Source organism: Patagioenas fasciata, chromosome 12 (assembly GCF_037038585.1).
Source record: "Patagioenas fasciata isolate bPatFas1 chromosome 12, bPatFas1.hap1, whole genome shotgun sequence".
Lineage (NCBI taxonomy): Eukaryota > Metazoa > Chordata > Aves > Columbiformes > Columbidae > Patagioenas > Patagioenas fasciata.
Window position 1 is genome coordinate 13,410,830 of NC_092531.1, and position 26,073 is coordinate 13,436,902.

The 26,073-nt window shown below is 49.2% G+C and overlaps 2 protein-coding genes across 2 annotated transcripts; both read left to right on the forward strand.

Moving 5' to 3' along the window:
- Positions 1–73: 73 nt before the first annotated feature.
- On the forward strand, positions 74–7,527 carry CTSH (cathepsin H). The gene is made up of 12 exons (XM_065847689.2): positions 74–242; positions 369–400; positions 498–603; positions 683–753; positions 1,283–1,387; positions 1,696–1,782; positions 2,429–2,484; positions 3,582–3,663; positions 3,761–3,829; positions 4,173–4,279; positions 5,954–6,079; positions 6,834–7,527. Exons 1-12 carry the CDS (start codon positions 170–172, stop codon positions 6,907–6,909), a joined length of 990 nt encoding a protein of 329 aa, XP_065703761.1. The 5' UTR covers positions 74–169; the 3' UTR covers positions 6,910–7,527.
- Positions 7,528–7,657: 130 nt separating this feature from the next.
- BLM (BLM RecQ like helicase) lies at positions 7,658–24,764 on the forward strand. Its single transcript, XM_065847794.2, has 21 exons — positions 7,658–8,043; positions 8,130–8,752; positions 9,721–9,910; positions 10,351–10,472; positions 11,021–11,135; positions 12,132–12,802; positions 13,572–13,748; positions 14,146–14,264; positions 14,980–15,093; positions 15,831–15,929; positions 16,019–16,167; positions 16,747–16,853; positions 17,318–17,478; positions 17,961–18,156; positions 18,828–19,018; positions 19,478–19,625; positions 19,960–20,159; positions 20,930–21,122; positions 21,271–21,393; positions 22,575–22,782; positions 24,431–24,764. Exons 1-21 carry the CDS (start codon positions 7,946–7,948, stop codon positions 24,612–24,614), a joined length of 4,188 nt encoding a protein of 1,395 aa, XP_065703866.1. The 5' UTR covers positions 7,658–7,945; the 3' UTR covers positions 24,615–24,764.
- The last annotated feature ends 1,309 nt before the right edge of the window (positions 24,765–26,073 follow it).

Sequence of the window (26,073 nt, forward strand, 5' to 3'; positions counted from 1 at the left end):
GGTTTTAATGGGCAGGTCAAGGCCGGACCCGCGGGCACAACCGCACCGCCCCCGCGGGGAGGGGAGGCCCCGCCCCCTGCCCCGCCCCGCCGGCGGCGCTCGGGGCAGCTCGGCTGCGCTCGGCTGGGCGGATTCGGTTTAGTTCGGCTGCGTTCGGTTCGGTTCGGCCATGGCCTGGTCGCTGCTGCTGGCGGTGTCCGCGCTCCTGGCGCCCGCCGCCCCCTGGGCGCCCTCGGCCGAAGGTAACGGGGCGGCGGGATGGGCGGGGGCGGCTCGGCTCGGCGCCCCGGGCGCTCTTCGGGCTGCGGCCCGCGGCTGGGCCGAGCAGGGCCGGGGGAGCCGCTGACGCCTCCCGCTCTCTCCTGCAGAGGAGCTGCAGTTCAAGGCCTGGATGCTGCAGGTAAAGTGCCGCGGGCGCCCGCGGCGGGGCCGCGCTGGGCAGGGCCGGGCCGGGGCTCGGAGCCCTCGGGGCGCGGCTGACGCGCTGTGCCCCGCAGAACAACCGGCGGTACGGCCCGGACGAGTACCCCCGCCGGCTGCGCATCTTCCTCGGCAACAAGAGGCAGATCGAGGAGCACAACGCGGGCAACCACAGCTTCCAGAGTACGAGCCGCTTCCCCGGCCCCGGCAGCTCCGAGTTCCGGGCCGCGATGAGCGACACGTGCCTATTGCCTCCTTCTAGTGGGTCTGAACCAGTTCTCAGATCTGACCTTCGCAGAATTTAAAAAACTGTATCTATGGAGAGAGCCCCAGGTAAGGCACAGGAGCGTGTGGTGGTGGGAGAGGACCTGGCAGGATGGGGCACCTGAGTCCTGGGGGACTCTGTGCCCATGCGTGGGGACAACCCATCTCTGTGCTGCACCCCATGGCTGTGCCACCTGAAATCCTCTCTGACAGTGCAGTGTCCTGTCCTGCCAGAGCCCGGGTAAGTGTGAGTGAACCACCTACTCTGCAGCTTCCAGCCACCTCCATCTTTACTCTGGTTCTAGCCGGATTGTCACTTCTGCTTTCAGCTTTCCGGGTTGATCTGTGTTTTTACGGGTAGACCGCAGGCCTGGCCCTGGCTCTCTGGGGAGTCAGGAGCTCCCTGCGCAGCTCGTGGTGCGGGCTGGCCGGGCGCTGTCTGGGCTGGCCCAGCTCTCCCTGGCTGCAGGGGCTGCCGGGCCAGGGCTGCCCAGGCAGCTTGACTGTCACCGCTCCCTCCAACCCAAGGAGGGCAGCCGGCCAGGGGCACTGTCCTCCAGCACGGTGACCTGCCACTGCTGTCCCGCCTCGCCTGCAGAACTGCTCGGCCACCAAAGGGAACTTCTTGCGCAGCTCTGGGCCGTATCCCGACTCCATTGACTGGAGGAAGAAGGGAAATTACGTGACGCCTGTGAAAAACCAAGTGAGGAGTGTGTGTAATTGATGACACAGCACGAGCGGGCCAGGCGGGGGGCTGACCACTGTGGGCAGGGCAGTGGGCCTGGAGGGGCAGTGCTGGGGGTCTGCAGGGAGTGGGTTTCCCCAGGACCCCCCATGGCTGGGGAAAGGGTAGCGGGGGGGCAGGAACAAGCAGAAGGCAGAGCCCGGCTGCTAGGGGGAGTCACAGCACTGTGCTCCTGGCTTGTCCTTCTGCCCTGGCCCTGGTGTTTTGGGGAGGCCGGTGATACCACGGCACATTATGGAGCAGATCCTGTCTGGTTCCTGATGCAGGGCCCTTGTGGGAGCTGCTGGACCTTTTCTACCACGGGGTGTTTGGAGTCTGCTATTGCTATTGCAACAGGAAAGCTCCTCTCTCTGGTAAGATTTTACTTTCCTGTGCACTGATGGCAGATCTTGTCTCCTGGCATGGCTGGGAGCTCAGTGTGCCCGAGGATGTGCCTGTCACCGTCGCCTCTTGGGGTCTGAGTGCCCTCCTCAAGCAGGATGGGGTGCAGGGGCCGCAGGCTGGTGGGTCCCCACTGCTGGGCACTGCCATGGTTTGTAGAGCCGCCTCTGGTGCTGCCAGCTGGCAGCAGATCCTCGCTGCAGAACAGCTTGCTGCAAGCAGCACATTGTGAGCCTGTTTATTTTTAAACTCCCCGAGGATTTAGAATCTCAGAGAACCAGAAAGACAGTAGCCACTTCCCTGACTGAGAATAGCTGAGTGTTAAAAACAAACCTGACCTTTGGCAGAGATGTCAGCCAGCGCTCTTGTGGGTGGGATGGTGTCTCGGCTGTTGTGAGGAGGGATGGGTCTGGCAGCCTGAGCGCCCTGGCTGCTGGATCCACATTTCCTGTCCCCTCTGGGGACATGGGGCCGCTCAGCCGGGTGGTTCCTGTTTGCAGCGGGTGAACAGCGGCTGCTGGGGGAGACCAGCGCTCCTATGCTGCCTGCTGGGCATGCCGCGTTTGTCTCACTTGTTCTGCTGTTCAATATATACCGGCTCAAAAATCTTTTCTGTAGGCAGAACAACAGTTAGTTGATTGCGCCCAGGCTTTTAACAACCATGGCTGCAGCGGGTAAGTAATACAAAGTAATAAAGAATAAAAGTAAGTGCATGTTATGTTCCATGACTGACAGCCTTCCTCAAGATCTGCTGCCAGGGTCCTTCCAGATCTTGGAATGGTTTTTGGTCTTTCCTTGGCTGAGACGTGTCAGGGAAACCAGTTTTGGGTTGGGTTTGGTTTGCTTATTTTAATGTTACCCTCCCTAGCAGTTAGAATGTTTTACTAAATCTCCAGAATTTCTGAACCTCTGTTGTTCCTCTTGTTAGTTTTTCGTCTGATATCTGTTTTGTTAAAATATCTTCTGACATCATAGTCATGGGTGCAGTGTAGTCCAGTTTTAACATGCTCAGGGAAGGCACAGGGGGTTGTGTCTGTTGCTCTGCTCGTGGGTCATGCTCATCTCATGGTGCCTGAAGGAGCCCACAGAAACTTCTACTTCTCCTTTGGTAAATTCCTAGCAGCATTGCTAGAGAGGCTGAAAGGAAAGCTTTCTGCAATCTTCTGCTTTCTGTAAGAGCAGCAGTCCCCGAGGAATGCTCAGAGAGCTCAGCAAAACCACTCTTGGTGCGTTTTATTTTTCTCATGACTCCTCCTTAGTCCTTTCTTTGTGAGCACACCCTAATCACACTCCCCTTCCCTTCCTGAGCTGTGCTCCCCGAGGGTGGCCAGGGAAGGAAGCAGCTCCTTGCTGGAGATGTGGGTCCCTTGTCCTCCCCGTGCTGTGTAGCAGGGAGTGCTGTCTGGGCAGAGGCCACAGAAAACCACCTTTCCATGTGGGAGGCTGTGGGGCTGCACCGGCACAGCCAATGCTGGGCGGGCTCAGCGGCCTCGAGCCTTTGGGGTCTTGTGCTGGTGTCTCCTGGAGACCAGGCACCCCTGAGAACATTTGACTGTGCCAAACAGCAACGGCATGACCAGGAGTGCCAGGCGGGGAGGTACTGTGGGAACAGGCTAGAGTTTCTGCCGTTAGAGGGTCTGGGGCACACACTGTCCTCCTCTTTCCCCCCCAGTTTGCAGGAACGGTCTGAAGGACTGTGGGGGGAGGTTGATGGCTCTGCTGGAGCATTACCATGCTATTTAGTCTGCATTCTGGCCATGTTGTCTTGCAGGGGCCTGCCCAGCCAAGCCTTCGAGTACATACTGTATAACAGAGGGCTCATGGGGGAGGACACGTACCCGTACCGGGCTGAGGTATTTCCACATTTCCAGCGTGGCTTCAGCGCATTGCTGCAGCAGCAGAGTGGGGTCAAGCGCAGGCGCCAACACCGGTTCCTTTCTGTCCCCACAGAATGGCACCTGCAAGTTCCAGCCAGAGAAGGCAATTGCGTTTGTCAGGGACGTTATCAACATCACACAGGTATGGCCCTGAGGTTCATGTTTCCCAACGTCCAGGGCTTCAGCTTGCTCGCTCTTTGCTGGCATGCACACTCTCCTGTGCCCTACTCCCTTTTCTGGAGGCGGCACCAATGAAGTGCTGCAGCTAGAATCCAGGCACTGGGGCTCAGCTTTCCACAGCGGGCGCAGCTCCACACTGTGAGGAGCTCTTGGCTCCTGTCCTTCAATGCAAGCAGCACTTGGCTCCTTGTCTGTGAGCAGAAAGCTGGGTCAGCTGTCCCCAGTGTGCTCTGACTGCTGGGGGGGATCCTGACTGGTCCCAGCATAACCGGGACATAACTGACCCCAGGATCCTTTTCCTGCAGTATGACGAGGACGGGATGGTGGAAGCTGTGGGGAAGCACAATCCGGTGAGCTTTGCCTTTGAGGTGACAAGTAACTTCATGCACTACAGAAAAGGTGTCTACTCCAAGTGAGTATTTGTGCAGCTGAGAGGTGAGGGGAAGGCGAGGGCTGGAACTGTCTCTCCTCCTTGGCAGCACTGGGACACTAGGCTGCATTCTTGCATTTGCTTTTAAACAGAAAACAGCAAATACAAGTCACCTGAGCCTTGGTACAGCAATTTCCCAGGGTTGGGAGCGTGGCACAGGAAGCAGGGTACCTGCAAACAGGGACCAACCTGACCTGCAGCCCAGGCTGTGTGGGGAAGCAGCTCAGCCAGTCTGTGCACTGGGGAGAGCTGGCCTGGGGCTGGTGTCTGTCTGCACTGGGGGTGATGGCAGGGCCAGCCCAGGTCTTGCAGCGGAACGTGTCTGGTTTGCTTAGGCTAAGCCCAAACCACAGTAAGTTTTCCGTGGGACTCGGGCGGCTGGAGCTCAGGAAGGAGGTGAGCGGTGCAGCTGCACCCGTGCTGGTACGGTTGCAGGTGGGTTATTCAGCCATCGCTGCTCTGCAGCGCGGGCAGGTCCCCAGCGCCTCCTGCCAATCCCTCCCTGCAGCTGCATGTGCAAGAAAAGTAGCAGAGACGAAAAATGAGTTTGAGACATAAGTGACCTAGCAGGAGAAGGTCTCAAGTGTTGTGTCAGCTCTACAGCCAAGGCAAAAAGCTACTTAAAAGGATGATGATTATATTTTGGAAAGAGTGTGGAAGCTAAGTGCAGCAGGACAGATTTCTGTTGGGTAAGAAAGGGGACGGTGCCTGCCTAGAGAGAACTAGAAACATACTTGAGTAATGAATCCTCAGTCACGTAGAACTGCAGGGAAAAGTAAGCTCAGAGTCTCAGCAGGAGTGATCTGCCCCAGGGAACGGCCAGGGGAAGTGCAGGCAGCATCGCGAGTGCTGGTGGCTTTGCCATTCAAACAGATATCCCACAGTGTCTGGCTGCCCCAGGCAGTGCCGGGTGTGACAGCAGGGACAGGCGCTGTGACAGGATCCCAGCTGGAGGAACATGCCAAGGGAGGTTCTGTTCATTTACAGTCTAAGGCAGATGTAAAACTGGAGTGAATGGAATAATTGCTGCTCTGGTGGTATCAGCCTGTGCTCACTAGAGCAACTGGTAACAGAAAAGTAAACCTGTTGTGGAGATTACTGATCTTTTACTTGTCTGCAGTTTGAAAATGTTTAAAACCAGGTGCTTGTACCATGTGTTGTTTTATATCACAGGCAGCAACTTTCATCAAGTGCAATTTAAAAGCTGGAAATTCAGAGGCAATACAGGGAAATGTGTATTTAACTGAGGAACTCACTGTTCCCTGTGCTCAATGCAGAACAGTACCCTGAGCTTTGGGGCAGAACCAGCCATTACTGGGATGCACCAAGAGCTTCTGGTTTTCATTGGAAAAAATCCTTTGCTCATTTTTTTCCCTGTAGCTCGTTCTTGTGTGACAGTGTTGACATTAGTTCTGAACAAAAAGCTGGAGCAGGTGCTCAGATCAATGGCCTGTGTTCCCTGTGATTCCTGAGTGAGAGCACTGAGCAGCATCTCCTTGTCTTGGCTCCCTCCCTGCTCTCTACAGCTGAAGTTCAGAGCATCCCATGGTTCTTTTTGCAGCTGCAGCGCAATCAGGAATGCCGGCTAATTCACGATTAATTACAGGCTGCTTTTTCACATAACAAATCTGTGTTATTTTTCCCTTTTCCGTGCAGCCCGCGGTGCGAGCACACCCCGGACAAGGTGAACCACGCTGTCCTGGCTGTGGGGTACGGTGAGGAGGATGGGACACCATTCTGGATCGTGAAGAACTCCTGGGGCCCGCTGTGGGGCATGGATGGGTAAGGAGGTCCCGGTGCCACCGCACCCACCCCAGGCTCCCTGTACCTGTGGTTCCACTCTCTTCCTCGGCCTCCAGCTCTCCCTCATGCTCTCATGCTGTAATTTGGCAGCCGTTTCGTACTCTGAGGAGGGGAAATGGTCCCATCTCAGCAAGGAAGGAGACTGGGCTTTACACACCAGTGCTGGAGTGCCTGGTTAGAGCCGACCTTTGGCACCAGAGACCTGTCATTTTCTCCCTTAGTGCACGGAGCCCCCGTTCCGCTGGTTCTGGTGCTGGGCAAGCCCCATGTCCCTTCCGTGGTCACACATCCAGAGAACGGGCTGTGCCAGGAGCCACTTTTCTGGCTCTGCAACTATTTCCAGCTGCAAGTAAAATTGTTGAGAGAGTCAGGTGTTCCCTCTGCCAGTTTGTGCAGTAGGGGGACAGGGAAGAGTGTTGCTGGGCTGGCTGCTGGTGACAGCTCTGTCACGGGGATGTTATCCTCATGCTGGCATGAGAAAGGAGCTTGTACAGAGGGACAGCAGTCACTGTCCCTGCAGGGGTTCAGCAGACACACAGATGAGGTTCTCACAGACGTGGTTTAGAGGTAGGCTTGGCAGCACTGGGTTAACAGTTGGATCAGTGATCAATGAGGTCTTTTGCAACCAAAACGGTTCAGTGATTTCTGGGAGAGCAGGTATAGCAGGTACCCGTCCTGCTGGCTCTGCCGGGGAAGGGATCCCTCGCTCATACGCATTTCTTTCTCTTTTTAGGTACTTCCTCATTGAACGCGGCAAAAATATGTGTGGTCTTGCTGCTTGTGCATCTTACCCGGTTCCTCAGGTGTGAGAGGAGGGCGCAGGCTGGGGAAGTGGGTGTAGGAAAAGGAGTGACTGATGGCATATGGATTTCGGAATGCTAAAATCCAGACAGCGCAAACGTGTGATTCTCTGAAGCACCACTCTGACCAGTGCTGGATGTCGGCACCCACAGGCAGATCCCTCGGCTTGCACAGCTCAGCACCCGTGTCTGCTCTCCCCACACAGCACTGGCCTCTGTTTCCCCTGGTCCCCCACTCTGCAGGGTGGCCACTGCAGGGGCTGCTCCGATGGAAACGCTGCAGTTACCCTGGTTTAAGACGATGCCCCAACAAAGCTCAGCCCTCAGGTGCTCATTTCCCAACCAACACGTCACTTAATGTGATTTTTTAAAATTTTCTTTGAAGGTGATGTTTTTCTTTCTCTAGAGAAAGAAGAGTGCTGTGATTTGCACATTTTTGTATTAAAAATCAGGGTATTTTAACGCAAAGAGAAGGGATGATTTTATGAATTACTGAAGAAAGCAAGGAGCGTATTGCAAATAGTCGATAAACACGTACTGGTGGGAGAAGGCCGGGTGTCGGGCAGGGTACCTGTGTTATTTCACGCTAAAATCTGCCGCTGACTGAATAAAGAAGCCTGGTCCCAGTGTGGCGTGTGCTCTGCAGGACCCGGCCCGGGGGGTGTCACATGGGGACACCGGCCCCTCACGCAGCTCCTGCGAGCGGCTGGGCCGCGCAAAGCGTTAAACCTGCCGGGGATCTCGCTATTTGCGTTTAGAACCAGCTTTAAAGCCCCGCGGTCGCTGCCCAGCTCCCGGCGGCGCCGCCATCCTGTGGCGAGGGGCGGAAGCCCGGCTTTGCCGTGAAAACGGAAGCGCTACATACGTCACTTCCGCTGGGGACGCGTCCACCCAATGGGGGAGCACGCGCGACGTTTTGGCGCCGAATGCGAAGGGGGCGCGGGCCGGGGCGCGCGGCAGCGGCGGTGTGTGAGCGGGCGGTGAGAGCGGCTCCGCGGCACGGAGGGCGCCCCCTGGCGGCGGGGCGGTCCCGCCCGGTTCCGCTATGGCGGCCGTGCCGCAGAACAACCTGCGGGAGCAGCTGCGGCTCCACTCGGCCCGCGGCGGCCTCGGGAAAGCGGCCCCGCCGCGGCCCCGGCCCACGTGAGTACTGGGGAGAAGCGGGGGCGGCAGGGCTGGAGTCTGCGGCGGCCGCGGCCGCGGCGCTAACGGGGCTCGTCTCTCCACAGGGGCTTCACGTTCAAGAAGCTCTCCCCGGTCGGGCGCGGTCCCGCCGCCGGGGCGCTGCGGGACAAGGATGTGAACGCCGCCCTGGGCCCGGGCCCCCCCGCTGCCGCGGCCCGGAGGATGCAGATCCAGCACTTCTTCCCGGCGGCGGGCGGCCAGCGGGGCCTCGGGCCGGGTTGCGGGCTGCGAGACCCCCCGGGAGGCCCCGGCGGGAGCGAGGGGCTGCGCGGGGCCCCCGCTCGGGGAGCCGGGCCCGGGCCTGCGGCTGCTCCCACCGCCCCCGCGGGAGACGAATGGGACGACATCGATGACTTCGACCTGTCGGGAACACAGAGGTTCGGGCGGGTGCCGGCTCTGTCCGCCACCGGGCAGCCCCCCCGCGGGGCGAACCCCCGCCCGGACCAGCCGCCCGGCGCTTCTCCCGGCACCGGCCCGGGGCCGCGCAGCCCCCCGGAGCATGGGGAGGCCTCTCCGGAGCGGGAGCCCCGGCCCTTGTCCCAGCAGTCCCTGATCTGCCTGGATGACCTGGCTCCCTGCAGCGGTGACCCGGCTGCGGGTGGGGGCGACTGGGAGAACTCACCCGCTGGCCTGGTTCTGGACAATGATGGGGAAGAGCTGCACCCAGGTAACTGTTCTTTTAAAGCACCGGTGAGCTGCAAGAAAACGTGTTTGTGTTTGCACAACAAGGGCTTTGATTTGTTTAGAAATCAGAGGGAACTGCATGCTCGTGTCTGACAGGCAGCGGGTACCACAGGTGCCAACTGGTGTGTGTCAGGAACAGTGTGGGCAGCAGGACAGGGCAGTGACCGTCCCTGTGCTGGGCACTGGGGAGGCCAAACCTCAAATCCAGGGAGCAGTTTTGGGCCCTTCACACCAAGACACACCTTGAGGTGCTGGAGTGAGTTGAGAGAAGGGAATGGAGCTGGTGAGGGGCTGGAGCACAAGTGTGATGGGAGTGGCTGGGGGACCTGGGGGGTTCAGCTGAGGGGAGACCTTCTGATCTCTGAACTGCCTGAAAGGAGCTTGGAGCCAGGGGGGTTGGGCTCTGCTCCCCAGGAACAAGCACCAAGAGCAGAGGAAACGGCCTCAAGTTGTGCCAGGGGAGGCTGAGTTTGGGTCTGGGAAACAATTTCTTCCCTAAAGGGCTGTTGGGCATTGGAACAGACTGCCCAGGGCAGTGGTGGAGTCTATACACTATACATGTAAATTGACCCTGTAATTCTAGCACAGAGGCTGTGCTAGTTGATGAGTCTTCACTCTTTCAAAGGTAGTATTTAATACAGCAGCAGTTTTCTATAAAATACCTTGTAGGAAAATGTACCTCTAAGTTTTTCCCTTCTGACAGGGTAAGGTAACTATAGGCAGGCTATTTAACTTTTCCACTTTAAAGAGGGTTTGTGGGGGTTTTGTCCATTTGTTTTTAACAGAGGTGGAAAAGGGAGCAGTATTTTTTTTTTGGTCCTTTAGAAGTAAAAAACTGTATTGAACAAGTGTTTTGCAATCTAGCCAGTCATTCTTCCCTCTCTTCAGTTGTGTTTTTGTTTATAGTGGTTTACGGCATTACCCCACAATATGAATACACTTCTCTTTCAGGTGCTGAGGATCAGAGTGGCCAGAGGCAGCAGCCGAGTGGTGGTGGGAGCAGCAGTGGTGGGAGCAGCCGCCCTCCAGGGAGGGACGATGATGGTGTTGACCTGGAACTGGATGAGGACGATGAGCTGGACGTGGTGCCACCCTCCCCCGAGAAGCCGCCTTCTTGCTCACCCTCTGTGAAAAGTGTCAGGTAGAGCAGAGGTCATTGATAAAAACGTCTGTCTTTAGGATGACTTTTAAAAGTACCAAAAAAAGACATGAAATGTGTTAAAAAGTTACAGATTGAGTGTTTGTGTGTATTGCTTGGCAGGTCAGTAGTTGGCAGCCATTGTTAATGTTTTATGAAATACATTTTGGTTTATGGCCAGTCTTTAAGGTGCCTTTTGCTTCAGAAAAAGCAGAGTTATTTTTCCTTTTGTAGTGGGAGAAAAAAAGAATTACTGAAGCGAGTGTCTACATGTTGGCACATGGGATGAGTGACAAACTGCTCAGCTACTTGTGTTTTAATCGTGTTCTCAGAAATTTATCTTTTACGTTCATTTTAAATGCTGTTATTTTAGAAAATCAACTTATTGAATTGCATTGATTTACAGAGGTCTGTATTTTAATGACTTTTTCTTTTAATATTAGTAACATTTTCAAAGAGTTTCCCCCTGGGGGAAGATCCACACCCAGCAGCACTGAGTCCCAGCCTGGGAAGGTTGTCACAATGCAGCCTGTTGCTGACAGTGATCCTGGTGTGGAGGATGCAGGTACAGGAAACAGCTCAAAGTTGACATTTTTGGGGGTAGTTTGCAGCTTCTTGTTCTCCTGTATATCCTGTGTAAGCTGAGAGCGTTAACTGGCGGTGGCGGTTTGTGGTGGGATGGAATTTGGAAGGGGGGGTGATAAATGTTGACTTTCACCTCTGGGGGGTTTTCTACAGAATTTCCTAGACTAGGATCGCAATGTAATTTTTTGATAAAATGTGTTTTAGTGTGTTTGGGGAGGGGCAATTTGAGATAAACAGAACATGCAAACTTGAATTTTTTTGGAAATAAGTTTGAAAGAACCATGATAAAGTTTGGAAAATATATATAGGTGGATAATTAACAGGCAAGGGCAAAAATATATAGATGACCTGAGTTTGTGCACACAGAAACAGTTTCTTTATGCCAGTGGACTTTAAAAAATACATTGAAAGTAAATTATTCAGACTTCTTATGGCAATTCACTGTCTTTTGGGAGAATGGTATAATCTTGTTGCATGTTCTAATAAAAATCCACATTGCTGTGTGCTAAAACACCCTGTGTCTGTCAGGCAAGGGGCTGCGCAGTGTGATGGAGGAGATGTGCCGGCTGCTGGACACCGTCCCGCTGCGGGAGCTGCAGGCGCTGTCCTGCGCCAGGGACCTGCTGCGGCTCAGAGACCTCAGGTGGGTCGCCCATCCACTCTGTGCCCCAGCTCTCTGCCTGTGCTCCTGCCTGCAGGTGTCCCCATCCCACCAAAAAAAGCTTCAAATAACTGGCAGAAGGAAGGTAAAAAACAGCCCATCCTGCTGGCAGTGTGGGGATCCCAGTCTGCCAGCAGAAGGGATGGGGTTCGGGATGGGGTTCGCAGCAGCCCTGGGCGCAGCCTGTCCTGTGCTCCTGGGAACAGGCACAGCCACAGCCAGGGAAGCCGGGTGACAACACCACCTGCCAGGTGTCATCCTGACTTCTTGTCACTGCAGGCATTAATTTAATATTCCCTCTGGGAGACTCATTAGCACTCACGGGTGATTATGGCTCCTCATCATACCCAGGAACGTGTCACCTGTCAGTCTGGTTGTCGCTGCTGCAGCTGCTGCTTCAATTTCCTCATCACCCGATGACACAATGTGTGGACAAAGTGTTGAGATTTGGGATTTTGTTGTGTTTTATTTTTAATGGACTGTGACTATGTGTTTTTTCTGAACATTCTTGGTAAAACTAATTTATTCTATTTCCTCTTATTGCTGTAGTCAGACAGAGTCTTTAGAAAGTACATAAAAACATGATTTGTTCCGAGCATATTTTTACTTTTTTAACTTCAGGTTTATGCCTCTAAGGTGTTGTTGTTTTGTTTTGTTTTGTTTTTGTTTTTAATGCTCTATCTTCTCAGGCTCAGTTCTTTGCTATAAGGAATTATTTTATTTTTATGTCTGCAGTGTAGATGTGGTCATTTTGTAATTATTTTGTTCAACTGCATTTTGGTTTTAATCTCTCTTCCCTAGATTTGTTTGAAATGTTTTTAAAAATGTAGTGACACAGAATACAATGGAACCACCATATGTTAATACGTAGAATAGGAGGGAGACAAAACTGTTCCATGTGTGTTGCAGAGCTTGATAAATCATTGCTTGTGACTAAATATCTTTTTTTGTTCTTCCTTCCCTTGCCGTTTATTCCAGGAGAAAATTGCTGGCCGGTTCCGTCACTCGGAGCGTAAGTGGCACAAGTGACACTTTTCCTATGAGCAGGAGAGCGTGTGCTGAGCAGGAGCCCCTGACCCAGCCTGGCGCTGCCCCATGTGCTGGGACCAGCTCGAGCTTCGTGTCCAACAGAAACTCACCCAGACCCACACACCTCCCACCCGTGCGGCCCGGGACGGTTCATCCAAGCAACTTTTCCACCAAAACAAATCAAACCTTGGATACATCTTGTGCCTCAAAGCCGAGCGTGGAGGAACTTGGCTGCCTCAGCACGACAGCCCTGCCCATTCCCATTCCCAAGGCCAATGGCACAGATGGCAGCGGCTGGTGCGAGGAGCCCAGGGTGGGAACCGCTGGTCCTGCGAGCAGAGCTGCCGCTGCCACCCCCACTGCCGGCATCTCGGCTGCAAACGACACTGACTTTGACCTCGATTACTTTGATATTGATGATTTTGATGAGGACTGGGAGAACTCTGTGAATGTTTCAGCACCTCAAACACCGTCAGCACCATCGTACCAGCCCATTGGGGAAGGGCCACCCACCAAATCGCTGTCATCAAAGATCTTGTCCAGAGTCAAAGGAGCTGCTGCTGTATCCAGCGCTGCTGCCCCGAAGTCCAGCTTTGTGATGGCAACAAAGAACAGTTCAGGTAAATTACACTCAGTAGGTTTACTGTCTGCCCCTTTTAGAATTTTTATTTACTTTTGAACCTAAGGCCAAGTAACTGACTGTAGATTACATCCACACCTTTTGTTTCTGTGGAAGTTTCTTTTGGTTTCTCTTTGCAAGTCATCTTCCATTTCTTTCCTCCAAGTGATGCCAAACTTCTTGAATATTTATTTGCCATGCAGGCTGCTGAGGAGATGGTGCTGAGGAGATGGTGCTGCTGAAATTAGAAACTAGAATGCTTCTGTGTTTTAATTAAATAATGACTCTGCAGTTGTTGCTTCAAAGCTGTGCAACAGTTTTAGCTGTTTATGCAAAATGTTGAACAATGGGCAGTTGGTGAAGCAAAGTGAATCCCCCGGGGCATGGGGTGGGTCACCTGTGGTTTACCATAGGAGGGCTGGTAAAGGGTGAAGATGTCAACCCATTTCATTTAGTCTCTTGCTGATTAATGAGCCTGTTAATAGCTGTTTGTGGCAGAGATGAAGTCTGTCGGTGTCTTCCTGTGCTTTTTATACAGACAAGAATCTTCTTCCCAGAGATTTGCATACAATCAGAATTCACACTTTAGCCAGTCTTAAATTCTAGATGAATGCAATTTTTTTTTTTTAGTAAGTCATGATTTGAGTTTAAAAAGCTGAAAGGGTTGAGGTGGTGCTGAGCAACCTGTTGTACTGAAGCGGTTCTGTGTGGCCAGAGGGGACAGCGCAACGTGACGCTGTAACCGTCAGTGCGTTTGCTTTGTCTGCCAGATCAGCCGGTGAACAACCCTGCGCTGGAACGGTTCAGGGGAACGAAGTTTCCCCATTCTGAAGAAATGATGAATACATTTCACAAAAAGTTTGGTTTGCACTGTTTCCGGACAAATCAGCTGGAGGCCATCAACGCGGCGCTGCTGGGCGAGGACTGTTTCATCTTGATGCCCACCGGTACGTGTCCAACCGTGGCAGCTGCCGCTCCGAGCCCGGCACGTGCTCCACAGACCTGAAGCTCCATTTGCAGGGCCCGTGCCAAGCTTTGCTCTGTGCCTTTCGGGGATGGCGATAACTGGTGCTGCTTGAGTTCCAGGGCTGCAGGATTTCTGGAATTTTGTGTGCACTCTGGTATTTTGACTGCAGTCACTGAATTTCTGCCTTTCATAGTATTTCACATAATATTTCACTCATCCTACAGGTATCAGGTGAAAGGCAGGTAACAGTTCAGTGTTTCTGAAAGTGCTGTAAAACGGGAAGTAAGAAATAGGTCTCCGCTCTTGTGCTTCATCTCCGCACGGTCTCGGTTTCCTCTCCATTTCTGACATTTGTTGTGTTCTCTTTCCTCTGGCAGGCGGGGGGAAGAGCTTGTGCTACCAGTTACCGGCGTGTGTCTCTGCCGGAGTCACCATCGTCATCTCTCCGCTGAGGTCGCTGATCATAGATCAGGTTCAGAAACTGAAGACTTTGGATGTAAGTTCACACAGCTCACTTTATTTAGTTTAACTGCAGAGAAGTGAATTAGAAATCTGAAATTTTACAGTAAGTCTTACGTCTCTCAAATATAAACTGGAAAAACTGGTGAGACAGAAACTGTCAAAAGCACCCAAAGTTGTCCGGAAAGAACCGAATTAGATAAACTAGAACATCTTGGCAGTCCTTAGGATCCAGTTCCATTGTTACTGTGCAGCACAAATAGTAAGTTATACTTTCAAATTTAATAATAAATTGCTGCTCCAAGTTGTGTTCAGTCTCTCTGATGTGATGCTGTTCTGTGTTACCTACTCCTATAAACTTTGTTTCCTAAGATTTCTGAATTCAGTCTCAAACTTACAGCACATTGAGCAATAAGCAAACATCACATCTATTGTCTTCATGGGAAAGAGTTCAGAGAAAGCAGATAAATCCCTGCAGTCAGCTCTTGGTCTGCTGCTAGAGCTGGGAGCAGAAGAATAGAATTTGGCTCATCGTCTTTTGGTTTTATCATTAGAAAAATTCTGTGGTGTTTCCAGTATGATGTGCGTTCGAATGCTGCCTCTAATTACACAGAGCAGCACTGAAAATGTTCTGTTTGCTGAGGATGGTAAATGCACAAACTTTTTAATTGTGTTTATAACTAGATGTAAGTCTGTATTCGGAGGTTCTTCTGTTTTGCACGTATTAAAACTTAATATCTTTTTTAATATAGATTGCTGCAACATATCTGACTGGTGACAGAACAGATGCTGATGCTTCAAAAATATATATGCAATTGTCAAAAAAAGATCCTGTAATAAAGCTTCTGTATGTTACCCCTGAGAAGGTTTGTATTTATTTTGAATTGTAAAATCATAGAGGCAACAAGAGGAGGATGACTATGAACCACTGAATGTAGAGTAGGCTTCTGGGGAAAAAACCTGTTCAGCATTTTATAGATAACTCAGTAAGACTCTGTACAGATGTAACTGATTTCAGTCAGTAATTAACCAAGAATGAGAACTGATTGTGTCTATACAATCTAAATTCTTAAAACAAAACCTCCATACTTGTTCATTTCAATATATCTTAGTATATGTTAGTGACTAATTGCTGACAAGTAGCTGTTAGAATCCGGACTACTATGGATGGGATAATACGGGGAAAAAAATACATAACCGTTGAGGTAATACGTCAGTGTCAAAGGTTTTCCTGTACTTAACCTCTTTGTTAAAGGCAGGATATCGTTATTCCATGAGAGCTTTGTACGAGGGGATGGTTTAGCATGGGATTACATTTCTTTCTCCAACATCGTCTCTCCCTGTCCTTTGTGACAGAAATCATTTGTATTTGCTCAGACTGTAGGACCAATGGAGAGAAGATCCTCGAACCCTGCAGTAGCCCCACACCAGCTGCTTTGCTGTCAATTAAAACAAGTTCATTGCCGTTTCTTTAGCCTTCCAGCTCTGCCTGTGCAGCCCAGGTTAACGTTCCTGCACAGTGCCGTTGTTTGTGTTCCTGCCGGGCAGGGTGACCCTTTGCTGCGTTTGGTTTCTAATGCCACTGGTGTGTGTGTGTGCCCAGGTCTGCGCCAGCAGCCGGCTCATGTCAGCCCTGGAAAACCTCTACGACAGACGGCTCCTGGCGCGCTTTGTGATCGACGAGGCCCACTGTGTCAGCCAGGTGAGACCCTCCCTTCGTTTGTTCAGGGCGGCAAAGGGCTTTGTCGGGGCACCTTACTCACTTATCCCTGAATTTTGCTTCTGAACTAGTGGGGTCATGATTTTCGGCAAGACTACAAACGGCTGAATATGCTGCGCAAGAAGTTCCGCTCTGTTCCCATGATGGCTCTGACCGCCACCGCCAACCCCCGAGTGCAGAAGGACATTCAGAATCAGCTCGAGATGCTGAAACCACAAGTGTAAGTTGCCCAGCAGTTCCCTGAAGCAATTGGTTTGTCCCACAAAAATTTTGAGCGGAAAACTTAGTAAAGTAAGCAGAGCATTGCAGGTCTGTCTGAAATACTGATGTAGTTGTATCTGATTAAATTCCACACAGACGTTCTCATTAATGTGGGTGTTTTCTTTGTACGTGATGAGGAAACAAAGCATTCTGTTTTGCTGAATTTCTTATTTTAGAGATGTATTTTAGGGTAGAAGGAGGGAGGTGACGCTGTGTTTTGCAAATGTGATCAGTCGAATGTGGCTGCAGGTATTCAAAAGGAAAATGAAGACAAGGCAGTGGCTGTGTGTGCATTTGGGTTATGGGCATTTCTTCCTTCTGTACAGTGCATGGAGCATCATTTTTTTTCATAGCCACAGGAAAAATGCAGGAATTTTAGACCCAAAGTACAGGTGATGTGGGCACAGTGGGACAATAATTCCTTTGCAGATGATGCAGAACAAGTAGGAGTCAGTCGAGTCTGGGCTCTTCCAGTCAGCGTTAGTTGAGGATTCCTGCACCACAAAGCTGACGAGCCCCATGAACTGTCATGTTTCAGGTTTACAATGAGCTTCAACAGGCAGAACTTGAAATACGATGTATTGCCCAAGAAGCCGAAGAAGGTGGCAACAGATTGCTTGGAATGGATTAAAAAATACCATCCCCGTGAGTACTGAGCAGCACTGTGTGCGTACCGGCATTTTTGTGAGCTACTTTTTAAAGCAGGAAAAGCTCTTATAATGCTGTAAAAAAATCCAGACCTGTGCCTTTCTGTAAATAACTAATATATTTGCAAGAACAACAAGTTGGAGGCAAAATTATATTATTGATCCAGCTCTTGTGTTGTGTACTACTTGACTCATGTATTTTAAATCCTAAGATTGCACAGTACTGAACAGGAAAACTTTTCTTAACTCCACCTCACCAAAAAAAACAGGAAATTGGGTGAGGCGAAACTAGCAAAAACATTGATAGTAATAAAATTACTTTATCGTGAAGTATTTATTGCTTTACACTTACCAGCCTCTCCCTGTTGCAATAAATGTATTAACCTGACATGTGTGACTGTTAAGCAAGTGAAAGGGAATAAAGCTGTATTGTAACACAAATCTTCTTTTATAAATTTGCAGATGACTCTGGAATAATTTATTGCCTTTCCCGCCATGAATGTGACACAACAGCGGCCATTCTGCAGAAGGAGGGTCTGGCTGCTCTTGCCTACCACGCTGGTCTGCCCGACTCCAACAGAGACCTGGTGCAGAAGAAGTGGGTTAATCAGGAAGGGTGCCAGGTGAAGGAAGGCAGCTGGGGGAAAAAGTGAATTGGACTTGAAGCACTTTTATCCCTCTTGGCCTTATAAATGGAAGCAAAGTTGTGTAATGTTATTGCCAAATGGGATGCAGTATTAAATAATTGATCTGAACAGATCTGCCTAAACACATTAGCAGTCTGTATGTTGGGAATTTTACACCTCGGCAGCGCTGCACCGAGGGACGATGCTCCAGGAGGAAAGAGCTGAGCAGTACCAGGCTCTGACACAGCTCTAGGCATGTGGCTGAATTGTGTGTTAAGACTCGAGTTTTCCCTTTGTCTGGAGTAGCTCTTCTGAAAGGAGAGGTGGCTTTGCTGTTTTGTACTCATCTTGTGGAGTTAAAATTAGAATTCTTGTTTCTGCACAGTCTTGTAATCCTGATTGCCTGTCTGTTGTCAGTGCACGGTGCTGCATGAATAATTTTTGTAACTCTGTGTAACAAATTGTTATTTCCTTCCTAGGTTATATGTGCAACCATCGCCTTTGGAATGGGAATCGATAAACCTGACGTCCGCTACGTGATTCACGCGTCTCTTCCCAAATCCCTGGAAGGTTACTACCAGGAGTCAGGCAGGGCCGGGCGGGATGGGGAGATGTCCCACTGCCTGCTCTTCTACAGCTACAGCGACGTCACCCGGCTCAGGAGGCTCATCCTCAGTGAGTGCCTGTCCCTCTTTTTTTTGTTTTTCCTCATGGTAATAACTGAAGATTTCAAAACTGTTTCACAGGCAGTTAAGCCAAAGTATTGCTCTAACCTGATAATTCTGTGTTTGGAACTTGACTCAGGCTCCCCTGTTTTTCTTATCTAAACCATGCAGATTTGATGCTTCCAGGAACGAGCTTGCACTCATTGTATTCAATCCATAAAGTCTGATGTGGAAGCTACAGGAGACACGAATTGACAGAGTCACTTGGTCTCCTTTTCATCTGGGCTCTGTTATTTTCTCATTCAGTACAGGGTGTTGCAAAAAGTTGGACCCAATTTCGAAGTCCATCTTTTTGAAACACCCTGTGGTGTGGGAGTGCAAATGGAAGATGCATCTTTACCTGGGGGAGCTGTTGTAGTGAGAGATTTTTGTCACTTGGAATTGATTTTAGTCAAAACATTTTCCTTCATATGTATCTCTCTCCTGACTCATGTCACTCTAGTCTTCTTTCCTTCTTCAGTCTTTAAAACTTTAGAGGTAAAATCCATCCTAGGCTAGGTCAGTATTAACCTGCTCATCCTTTTTTAGGCAAAACACAATATTCTTTTTTGCTTATCTGATCATATATACAAATGCAGAAGTGCAGATTTAACAAATACAATTGAATTTCTTGCATTTCAGTGGAGAAAGATGGAAACAGTCACACGCGACAGACCCACTTTAACAACCTGTACAGTATGGTTCATTACTGTGAGAATGTAGTCGACTGCCGGAGAATTCAGCTTTTGGCCTACTTTGGGGAAACTAACTTTAATCCCAACTTCTGTAAAGATCACCCAGAAGTAATTTGTGATAACTGCAGTAGAAAGAAGGTAAAAATCACACCCCTAATTTACAGTGTTGTTAAGCTGATTTTAGTTGCATTAAAAGGTGGTTACGTGACATTTAGGAAGGCAAACGGAAGCGTAAGTTCTGGTGCATGGCAGCAGAGTAATGAGGGGAACGCTTTCCCCAGGACTGACCTCGTTGCCCGTGTTCGCACAGCAATCTTGCCACTCGCTCTCTGGAATTCACACAATAGAGATCGTGTGTGATCAGCTGGTGTGCATTATTGCATTTTTCAGAGTATTATGAAATCCTGAGTTCCTGTGACTATATTGTAGCACTGTAGGTGTACGAACTAGAAAATCACCATTTCTGTGTTTGGAACAAAATTCGTTCATGACTGGAAAAAACTCAACAATGAAAACCAAGGTGGTTTTCATGCAGGAACAACTTGCATTAGCACAGAACCACATCATGTTGTTTCCTAATCAAGTCTATTTTAATAGGATTACAAATCAAGAAATGTAACAGATGAAGTGAAGAGCATTATAAGATTTGTGCAAGAGCATTGTGGACAGATGGGACGAATAAACGCAAAGAGAAATCCGGGTTCTGGGAGATACACATTGAATATGATGGTGGACATTTTCTTAGGTAAGTGCTGTTCCTCGGAGACCAGGCTTGGTGCACCAGCTCCTGACTGAGTTTCGGGAGGTCTGCACAACACCAGCGGTGGTTTAAAAGCAGATATATTTTGTGAATCCCAAAAATCTCTGGGTAGTTAATGATCCAAAATAAATCAGACTAAAGCTTTAATGCGCTTTAGGTTGCTCTAGTGATGATATTAGTTTTCTGGTGGTGTTTGGAGTTTCTGCTGCTAAAAATGCATTGTTTTTTATGTGCATAGACCACGGAGTACCCTCAGGAATCCCCCCCAGTCTGTGAATACATACCTACGTCAGCTAACTCTGTGATTTCTGTTGCACAGGTACAAAGAGCGCGAAGATTCAGTCTGGGATATTTGGGAAGGGAGCTGCCTACTCAAGGCATAACGTTGAAAGGCTGTTTAGAAAGCTGGTCTTGGACAAGATTCTGGATGAAGATTTGTATATCACAGCTAATGACCAAGCCGTGGCATATGTGGTTCTAGGAGAGAAAGCTCCGGCTGTGCTCAATGGCTCACTACAGGTGTGTCACAATTTATTTATTTTTTTTCTTCAACATACTGTTTTCACGGATGTGTTACAGCTTTTATGTAGCATGTCCCCTAGGAGACTTTAAATGTAGGTTTCCTACCAGCTGAAGTAGAGGAACTAATCTTTAGGAGGTGCAGGGAGCAGGATCCAAGCAGCAGGATTTCTAGTCCAGTATTGGAATAATAATGCTGTGAGGCAAAAGGTGAGTTTGAGAGGATTGGAGAGGATTAAATCTCTCTCTTCCCCCATCCATCTGATTCCAGCCTGACAAAAGGGAAAATTATAACCAAGACAGGAGAAGCTGGTTAAGAACAGAAGGACCAGCGCTGCCTTCTCCTGCATTTTCTACTCGTTTTTTTCCAGTCATCAGTGAGCTCTGGTGGAAAATGAACTTCGAGGAGGTCATGGAACCAGTCACAGAGCTGCTGGAAGCAACGTCTCCTGCGTTAGTGCTGTGTGTGGAGAAGAGCAGAGCCCTCAGCATTAGACCTACTGACCTCCCTCCAAAGCCAGCTGTGAACTGGGCTCTCGGGGTTTTTCGGTGTTACATATACTCCTCTAGTTCTTTAGAGAAGAAACTTATGGGCAGTTGAGTAGCCTGTGGGGAAAAGAAAAAAATCATTTAAAAGGTGTATACTGGGCGAATAGCTTTTTTGGTCCATCAAAGAATGCTTTCAGTTTTCCTGTGTTACCCATCAGTCTTCTGCTGCTGGCTCTGCAGTGACTCCCCGGACAGGAATTATTGATTGCTTATCTTAACAGGTGGAGTTCCATGAAACAGAAAGCGCCAGTGCCATCAGAAAGCAAAGAGCTTCCGTGGCAAAGATGTCACAGCGGGAAGAGATGGTTAAAAAGTGCCTCGGGGAACTTACAGACACGTGTAAAATGCTTGGAAAAGTCTTCGATGTGCATTATTTCAATATTTTCAGTACTTCAACTCTGAAGAAAATAGCAGGTAATGTCAGGTTTTTGTTACCTCAAGGGCTTAAACGTGTAGTGTGGCACTAAAAGGAATTAACTTCCTCCAGAAGACTCTGCCCTGATCTCTCTTAGAAAAAGTTTATTTGTTTGAGGTGTCTAATCGGTACTTTGTTACATTACAGAAACCTTGTCATCTGATGCGGAGGTTTTACTGCAGATTGATGGTGTCACAGAAGACAAACTGGAAAAATACGGCGCAGAAATAATTAAAGTGATGGAGAAGTACGCCGAATGGACCCTCCCAGGTTCAGTATACTTTGTGCCTAAATATATTCTTTAATACCCTTTTCTGCTCCTCTATCAGAAGTTTCATTCAAAAGTTACCTTGTTTTAAGTACAAATAACTAATTTTTTGCAGTTCAATAATTACAAAAGGGAGCAATTGCATGTTTTCAGAACATACAAAGGTCTTTGCTCTCTTACCATTAGTTAAATTCAGCATCTCTCTGAAAGGCTGAAAAATGAGAACTGAGCAGACTGCTCTATCCAAACCTGTTAGTTATTGGGATTTATGTAATATGCTCAGTTATAATTAGAATTCTGACCTTAAGATTAAAGGTGTGGCACCTCTGCATATTTTTACACCTGCATGAACTGTGTAGGAGGTAATGTGGCCTGGCAGATGATCAATAACTACCACCTGCTATTTTTTATGGTAATTGAGGTCAGCAAGGCCAGGTCTTTGCTGACGAGCCTTCGCTCGAATGTGAAAAACTTTCCAAGCTGAGTGTACAAGCTCTCGGTGTTTCACAGAGCCTTTGCGCAGCTCCAGCCTTAAATACAGAGCTCAGCTGGGTGGAGAATGGAGCCCTCGGACCAGTCAATCTGGTAACATCCCCTGAGTGCAGCGTGTGGCCTGTGTTGTAACTGGACTATTTGATACAGCTTGGCTATCAAATTAGACATTGGGGCCTGCGATTTTAAGGTGATTCGTGTTTACATTTAAGGAAGCTGTGCTTTTATATGCTGCAATGTGAATAAATACATGTCTACAAACCTGATTTTTAAGCATTTTATTCTCCTGCCTGTGCAAAGAATCACGTCCCTCTTGATCACAACTGATGAAGAAGGAGCTCTCAGCTGCCTGAGCCCTTCAGCATCTCCTGACGCTGGTTTTAAGAACAAGTGCCATATTTGTCTGGAGTGTTGCTGCTATATTCCCTAATTCTTGCCAGCTGACGTGGGGAACAGAGTGTAAAGGCAGAAAGCTCAGTGTTACCAAAAGAGTTTAGACAAGAAGCCAAGCTAGAGAAAATATGATGAGCTGGTATTCTTATGTTGTGAGACAAACCAAACCTGGCTGCGGTCCTGGCTGTACAGCAGCCTATGAAACACGGCGGTGCTGGGACAGCCAGTGTGTTCTGGCCACAGTTCTGACCAGTCCAGGCAGTGTCTGTAATTGTTTTAACTTGCTGTCTCTCTGCAGAAGATGCCGCCTGCCAAAGCGCGGACACAGCGACGGGCAGCACCGGCACACCTGAGAGCGATGAAGACACAGAAGATGTAGGTACAACCTCGAGCTATTTTTGCAATAATGCAAACCAAAGAAGGAAAAGGAAAAGGCCACCCAACTTCAGAGAATCAAAGAGGAAGAAGACAGGTCACGGTGGCAGCCAGCAGTTTCACTACAAAGGGTACGTTGTGGTCACCGGTAATTCCTCTTAGCGCAGAGCAGCACAGCGGTGATCCCAGAACTGCGCTGTCGCCCTGCTGAGTTTTCCTGAGTGAGTGTGTGCTTGAAGAATGGCACTAAAATTATCCGAGTACCTGCTAACAACTTTGGTTTTCTAGCAATTTCTATTTAAAATGCTCCTGGTGAGGAAGGTTATTTAACACTTGTCCTTTGTTTCTCCTACTTGACTGACACAAGCTGAGCAGTGACACTGAATTTCGGTGTCCTGCCATAACTGTTATTAGCAGGCTGACTGGGTTCTGTGCTTGGAAACAGAAGTTTCAAGCCATCTTTATAAGATTTTCTGGAATATTTGTACGTCAGCTCCGAGCCCCTTGTTAATTCAGGCTCTCCCTCTGGTTGTACCATGCAAGGCAATGTCTGCACCAAGACCATGATGTTTGAATCCAGGAATCTGGTTGGTCTTGAGCTTCTAGTGCAGATCGACCACCAAACCATCACAGAGGGATGAAATAGCCTCGAACTTCAAGTTGATGCCCTTATTTTAGCAGCTCCTGTAGTTATCAGTCTGGTAACTCCAGTAGTAGCAGTTTGTGCTGAAGGTTTATGCTTTAAAACATGTTGGTTAATCAGCACTGAGAGAGGACAAACAAAGATAAATGGCTGGAGAAATTCTGCCCTCCCCAAACCCTCTTTAAAAACAGGGGAGGTGACATTAGAAAACTTGAGCAATAAGTTCTGATTTGGGTTTTATAGTTGTGCCTTTAAAGGTTTGCTGTGCTCATTGCTTGCCTTGCACAAAAAAGAAGTAAATTAAAGTTCCCCATGGTGTGGTTGGGTTATTTAACCCCTTAGTGTAGAGATTTACCTCGTTGGAATATGAGATGGAGAACAGGACGTACAAAAGGGCAGCTATGCAGGCAGCCTGCGTGTTGCATTTCTGAAATAATTCTTTGAACAAGGTTTTATTCAGTCTTTAAGTGTCACAGAAATTGCATTATCTTTCAGCTGGGAGGAGCTCAGGCCATTTGGAAGAGTAGCTCTGATCAGCACTAATGTGCTCTCCAAAACATGCTGTGAAATCCCCGCCTGAAGAGTCAGGCCTGAATTTTAAAGACTCTTAGGTTTTATCGGTATATTAACGACTCCCATTTCACTGCTGTAATGCTGCATTAATCAGCAAAGAGAAAGTATTGCCTGCCTTATTCAAACTCACTGGTTCTGCCATTGTCTGTCCTTCTCTGCCCTGTTTTTCCTCAGTTTATGTAGCGAATAGCAGTTCCCAGCTCAGCAGGTTTTACTTTTCACCTTCCCATCTACTAAAATATTAGTCATTAAATGCTGTTGACCCTGAAGTGTCACTTAATGTTGATTCTCTAATTGGATTAATAGGATTTGGGTGTGTTCAGCATTCTCTGTTTCAGCTGCTTCTTGCCTTTAGGCAAATGCTGGAGCAACAGCTACACTCGATTTCCATTTCAAAGGTATTTTTGCAGCCATGTGCATTAAGAAACCCCAACTTTTTAAAAATTAAAGCATAGCCTTGTAGGAAATCTAACGGAGGTGTGTATGTAAGCAGACCACGGATGTAGGGAATGTGGCAGTAAAGCCGATGCCTGACCCAGGTGCATTCTCTCTTAATTTTGCAGGGGTTACAGCAAGTACAGAAGGACCAGGAGGCCGTTAGGCTCCAAGGCTCCAGCCGGGTCTGGCTCCGGCTCAGCACCGCACAGCGTCGCGGCCACACCAGGGGCTGCGGGCAGGCTGGGAGTCCTGGCACCGCCAAAACCCAAAGCCAGACAGTTCCTTCAGCCTTCCTATTCAATACTGTAACTAGCAACATGTGAATACTGTAGAGAGCAAGCCCTGAAGATGTAATTGTTTATTTTATTTTTTTTAATTTCTTTTGCTAAACCTTCTGGCACTTGTACATTTGTCAAGTACAAAAACTTGAATTAAATAAACTTATGAGTTTAAAAACCATTTATTTGGACCTTTGTGCTATAAACACATAGAATTATGTCTATTTCTAGCAACTCTGCTACTTCAGTGCCAATAATCCCTAAGCCTGCTCCACAGCTCCATCGGGGACAGGCAGGACCTGTGGACATGAGGCTGCCCCTGCTCCTCTCCCGGCTGCTCGCGGAGCTCGATGGCTGAGCTGCTTTCGGAAAGGTAAGTCTGAGAATCCTAGAACCATTTTGCTTGGAAAAATCTTTGAAATCATCAAGTTCAGCCGTTAACCCAACACTGCCGAATCTATGAATATTTTGCCATGTTCGCCTGATATCTAGTTAATGCTTTTAAGCTTCAAGCTTTATTCCCCGGATACTGGGGCTGGAGAGCCTCTGGGAGTGCCAAGCTCTACGCCAGGGCTTTCTTTGGTTATTAATTTTTTTAACTGTGATCTTGTCACAGATGCAGTGAAGGGCATTTGAGGTGCCTTTCCTGCCTTGCACAAGGTAAATCCGGTGTGTTTGGCAGAGGGTTTAGAGACACCTGTTTGTACATGCATGTTCATGGCAGCACCTGGCCAGGATGAACCGTTCTCTTGCTTGACTGGAGCAGAGGATTTCAGCAGCAACTCTTGAGCAACAAGGCCATGATGGCTGGTCTGGGGTATTTTATGACCTGTCTTAAAATCACAGAATGGTTTAGGTTGGAAGGGACCTTCAAAGCTCATCTAGTCCAGCCCCCTGCTATGAGAGCACAAGTCTTACGAGGAGCAGTAAGATGGGGTGTTCATCTGCTGGAGCAGTTGCTGGGACTTTCAAGGTTGGTTTTGTATATTTTGTATTATTTTCTCTATTAGTAGCATTAGTAAAACATTTTTAATTTTTTCCAACTCTCTTCTCTCTGTCCTTCCTCCCTCCCCTCCCAATTGCCTGTCCTTAGTAGGGTGGGGCTAAAGGGGGAAAAGTTAACAGTACATCTGCCATGGTTTATTGTCACTCAGCAATCAAACTTTGATAGGCATCCACCACCTCTCTGGGCAACCTGGGCCAGGCTCTCACCACTCTCATGTCTGGCCTGAATCTCCCTCCTTTAGTTTAAAACCACCCCCCCCCTATCAGGCACTGCTCAAAAGTCAGTCTCCATCTTTCTTGTTGGCCCCTTTTAAGGTCTCCCTGGAGCTTCTCTTCTCCAGGCCAAACACCTCCAACTGAGCTTGTCCCCATAGTGGTGCTGCTCCATCCTCGGGTCATTTTTGATCGTGACTTTGATCCCTCACAGGGCAGCCCTCGAGCTCCTTCGAGCCCTCAGGGGTCTGCGGGAACCAGCGCGGCGCTGG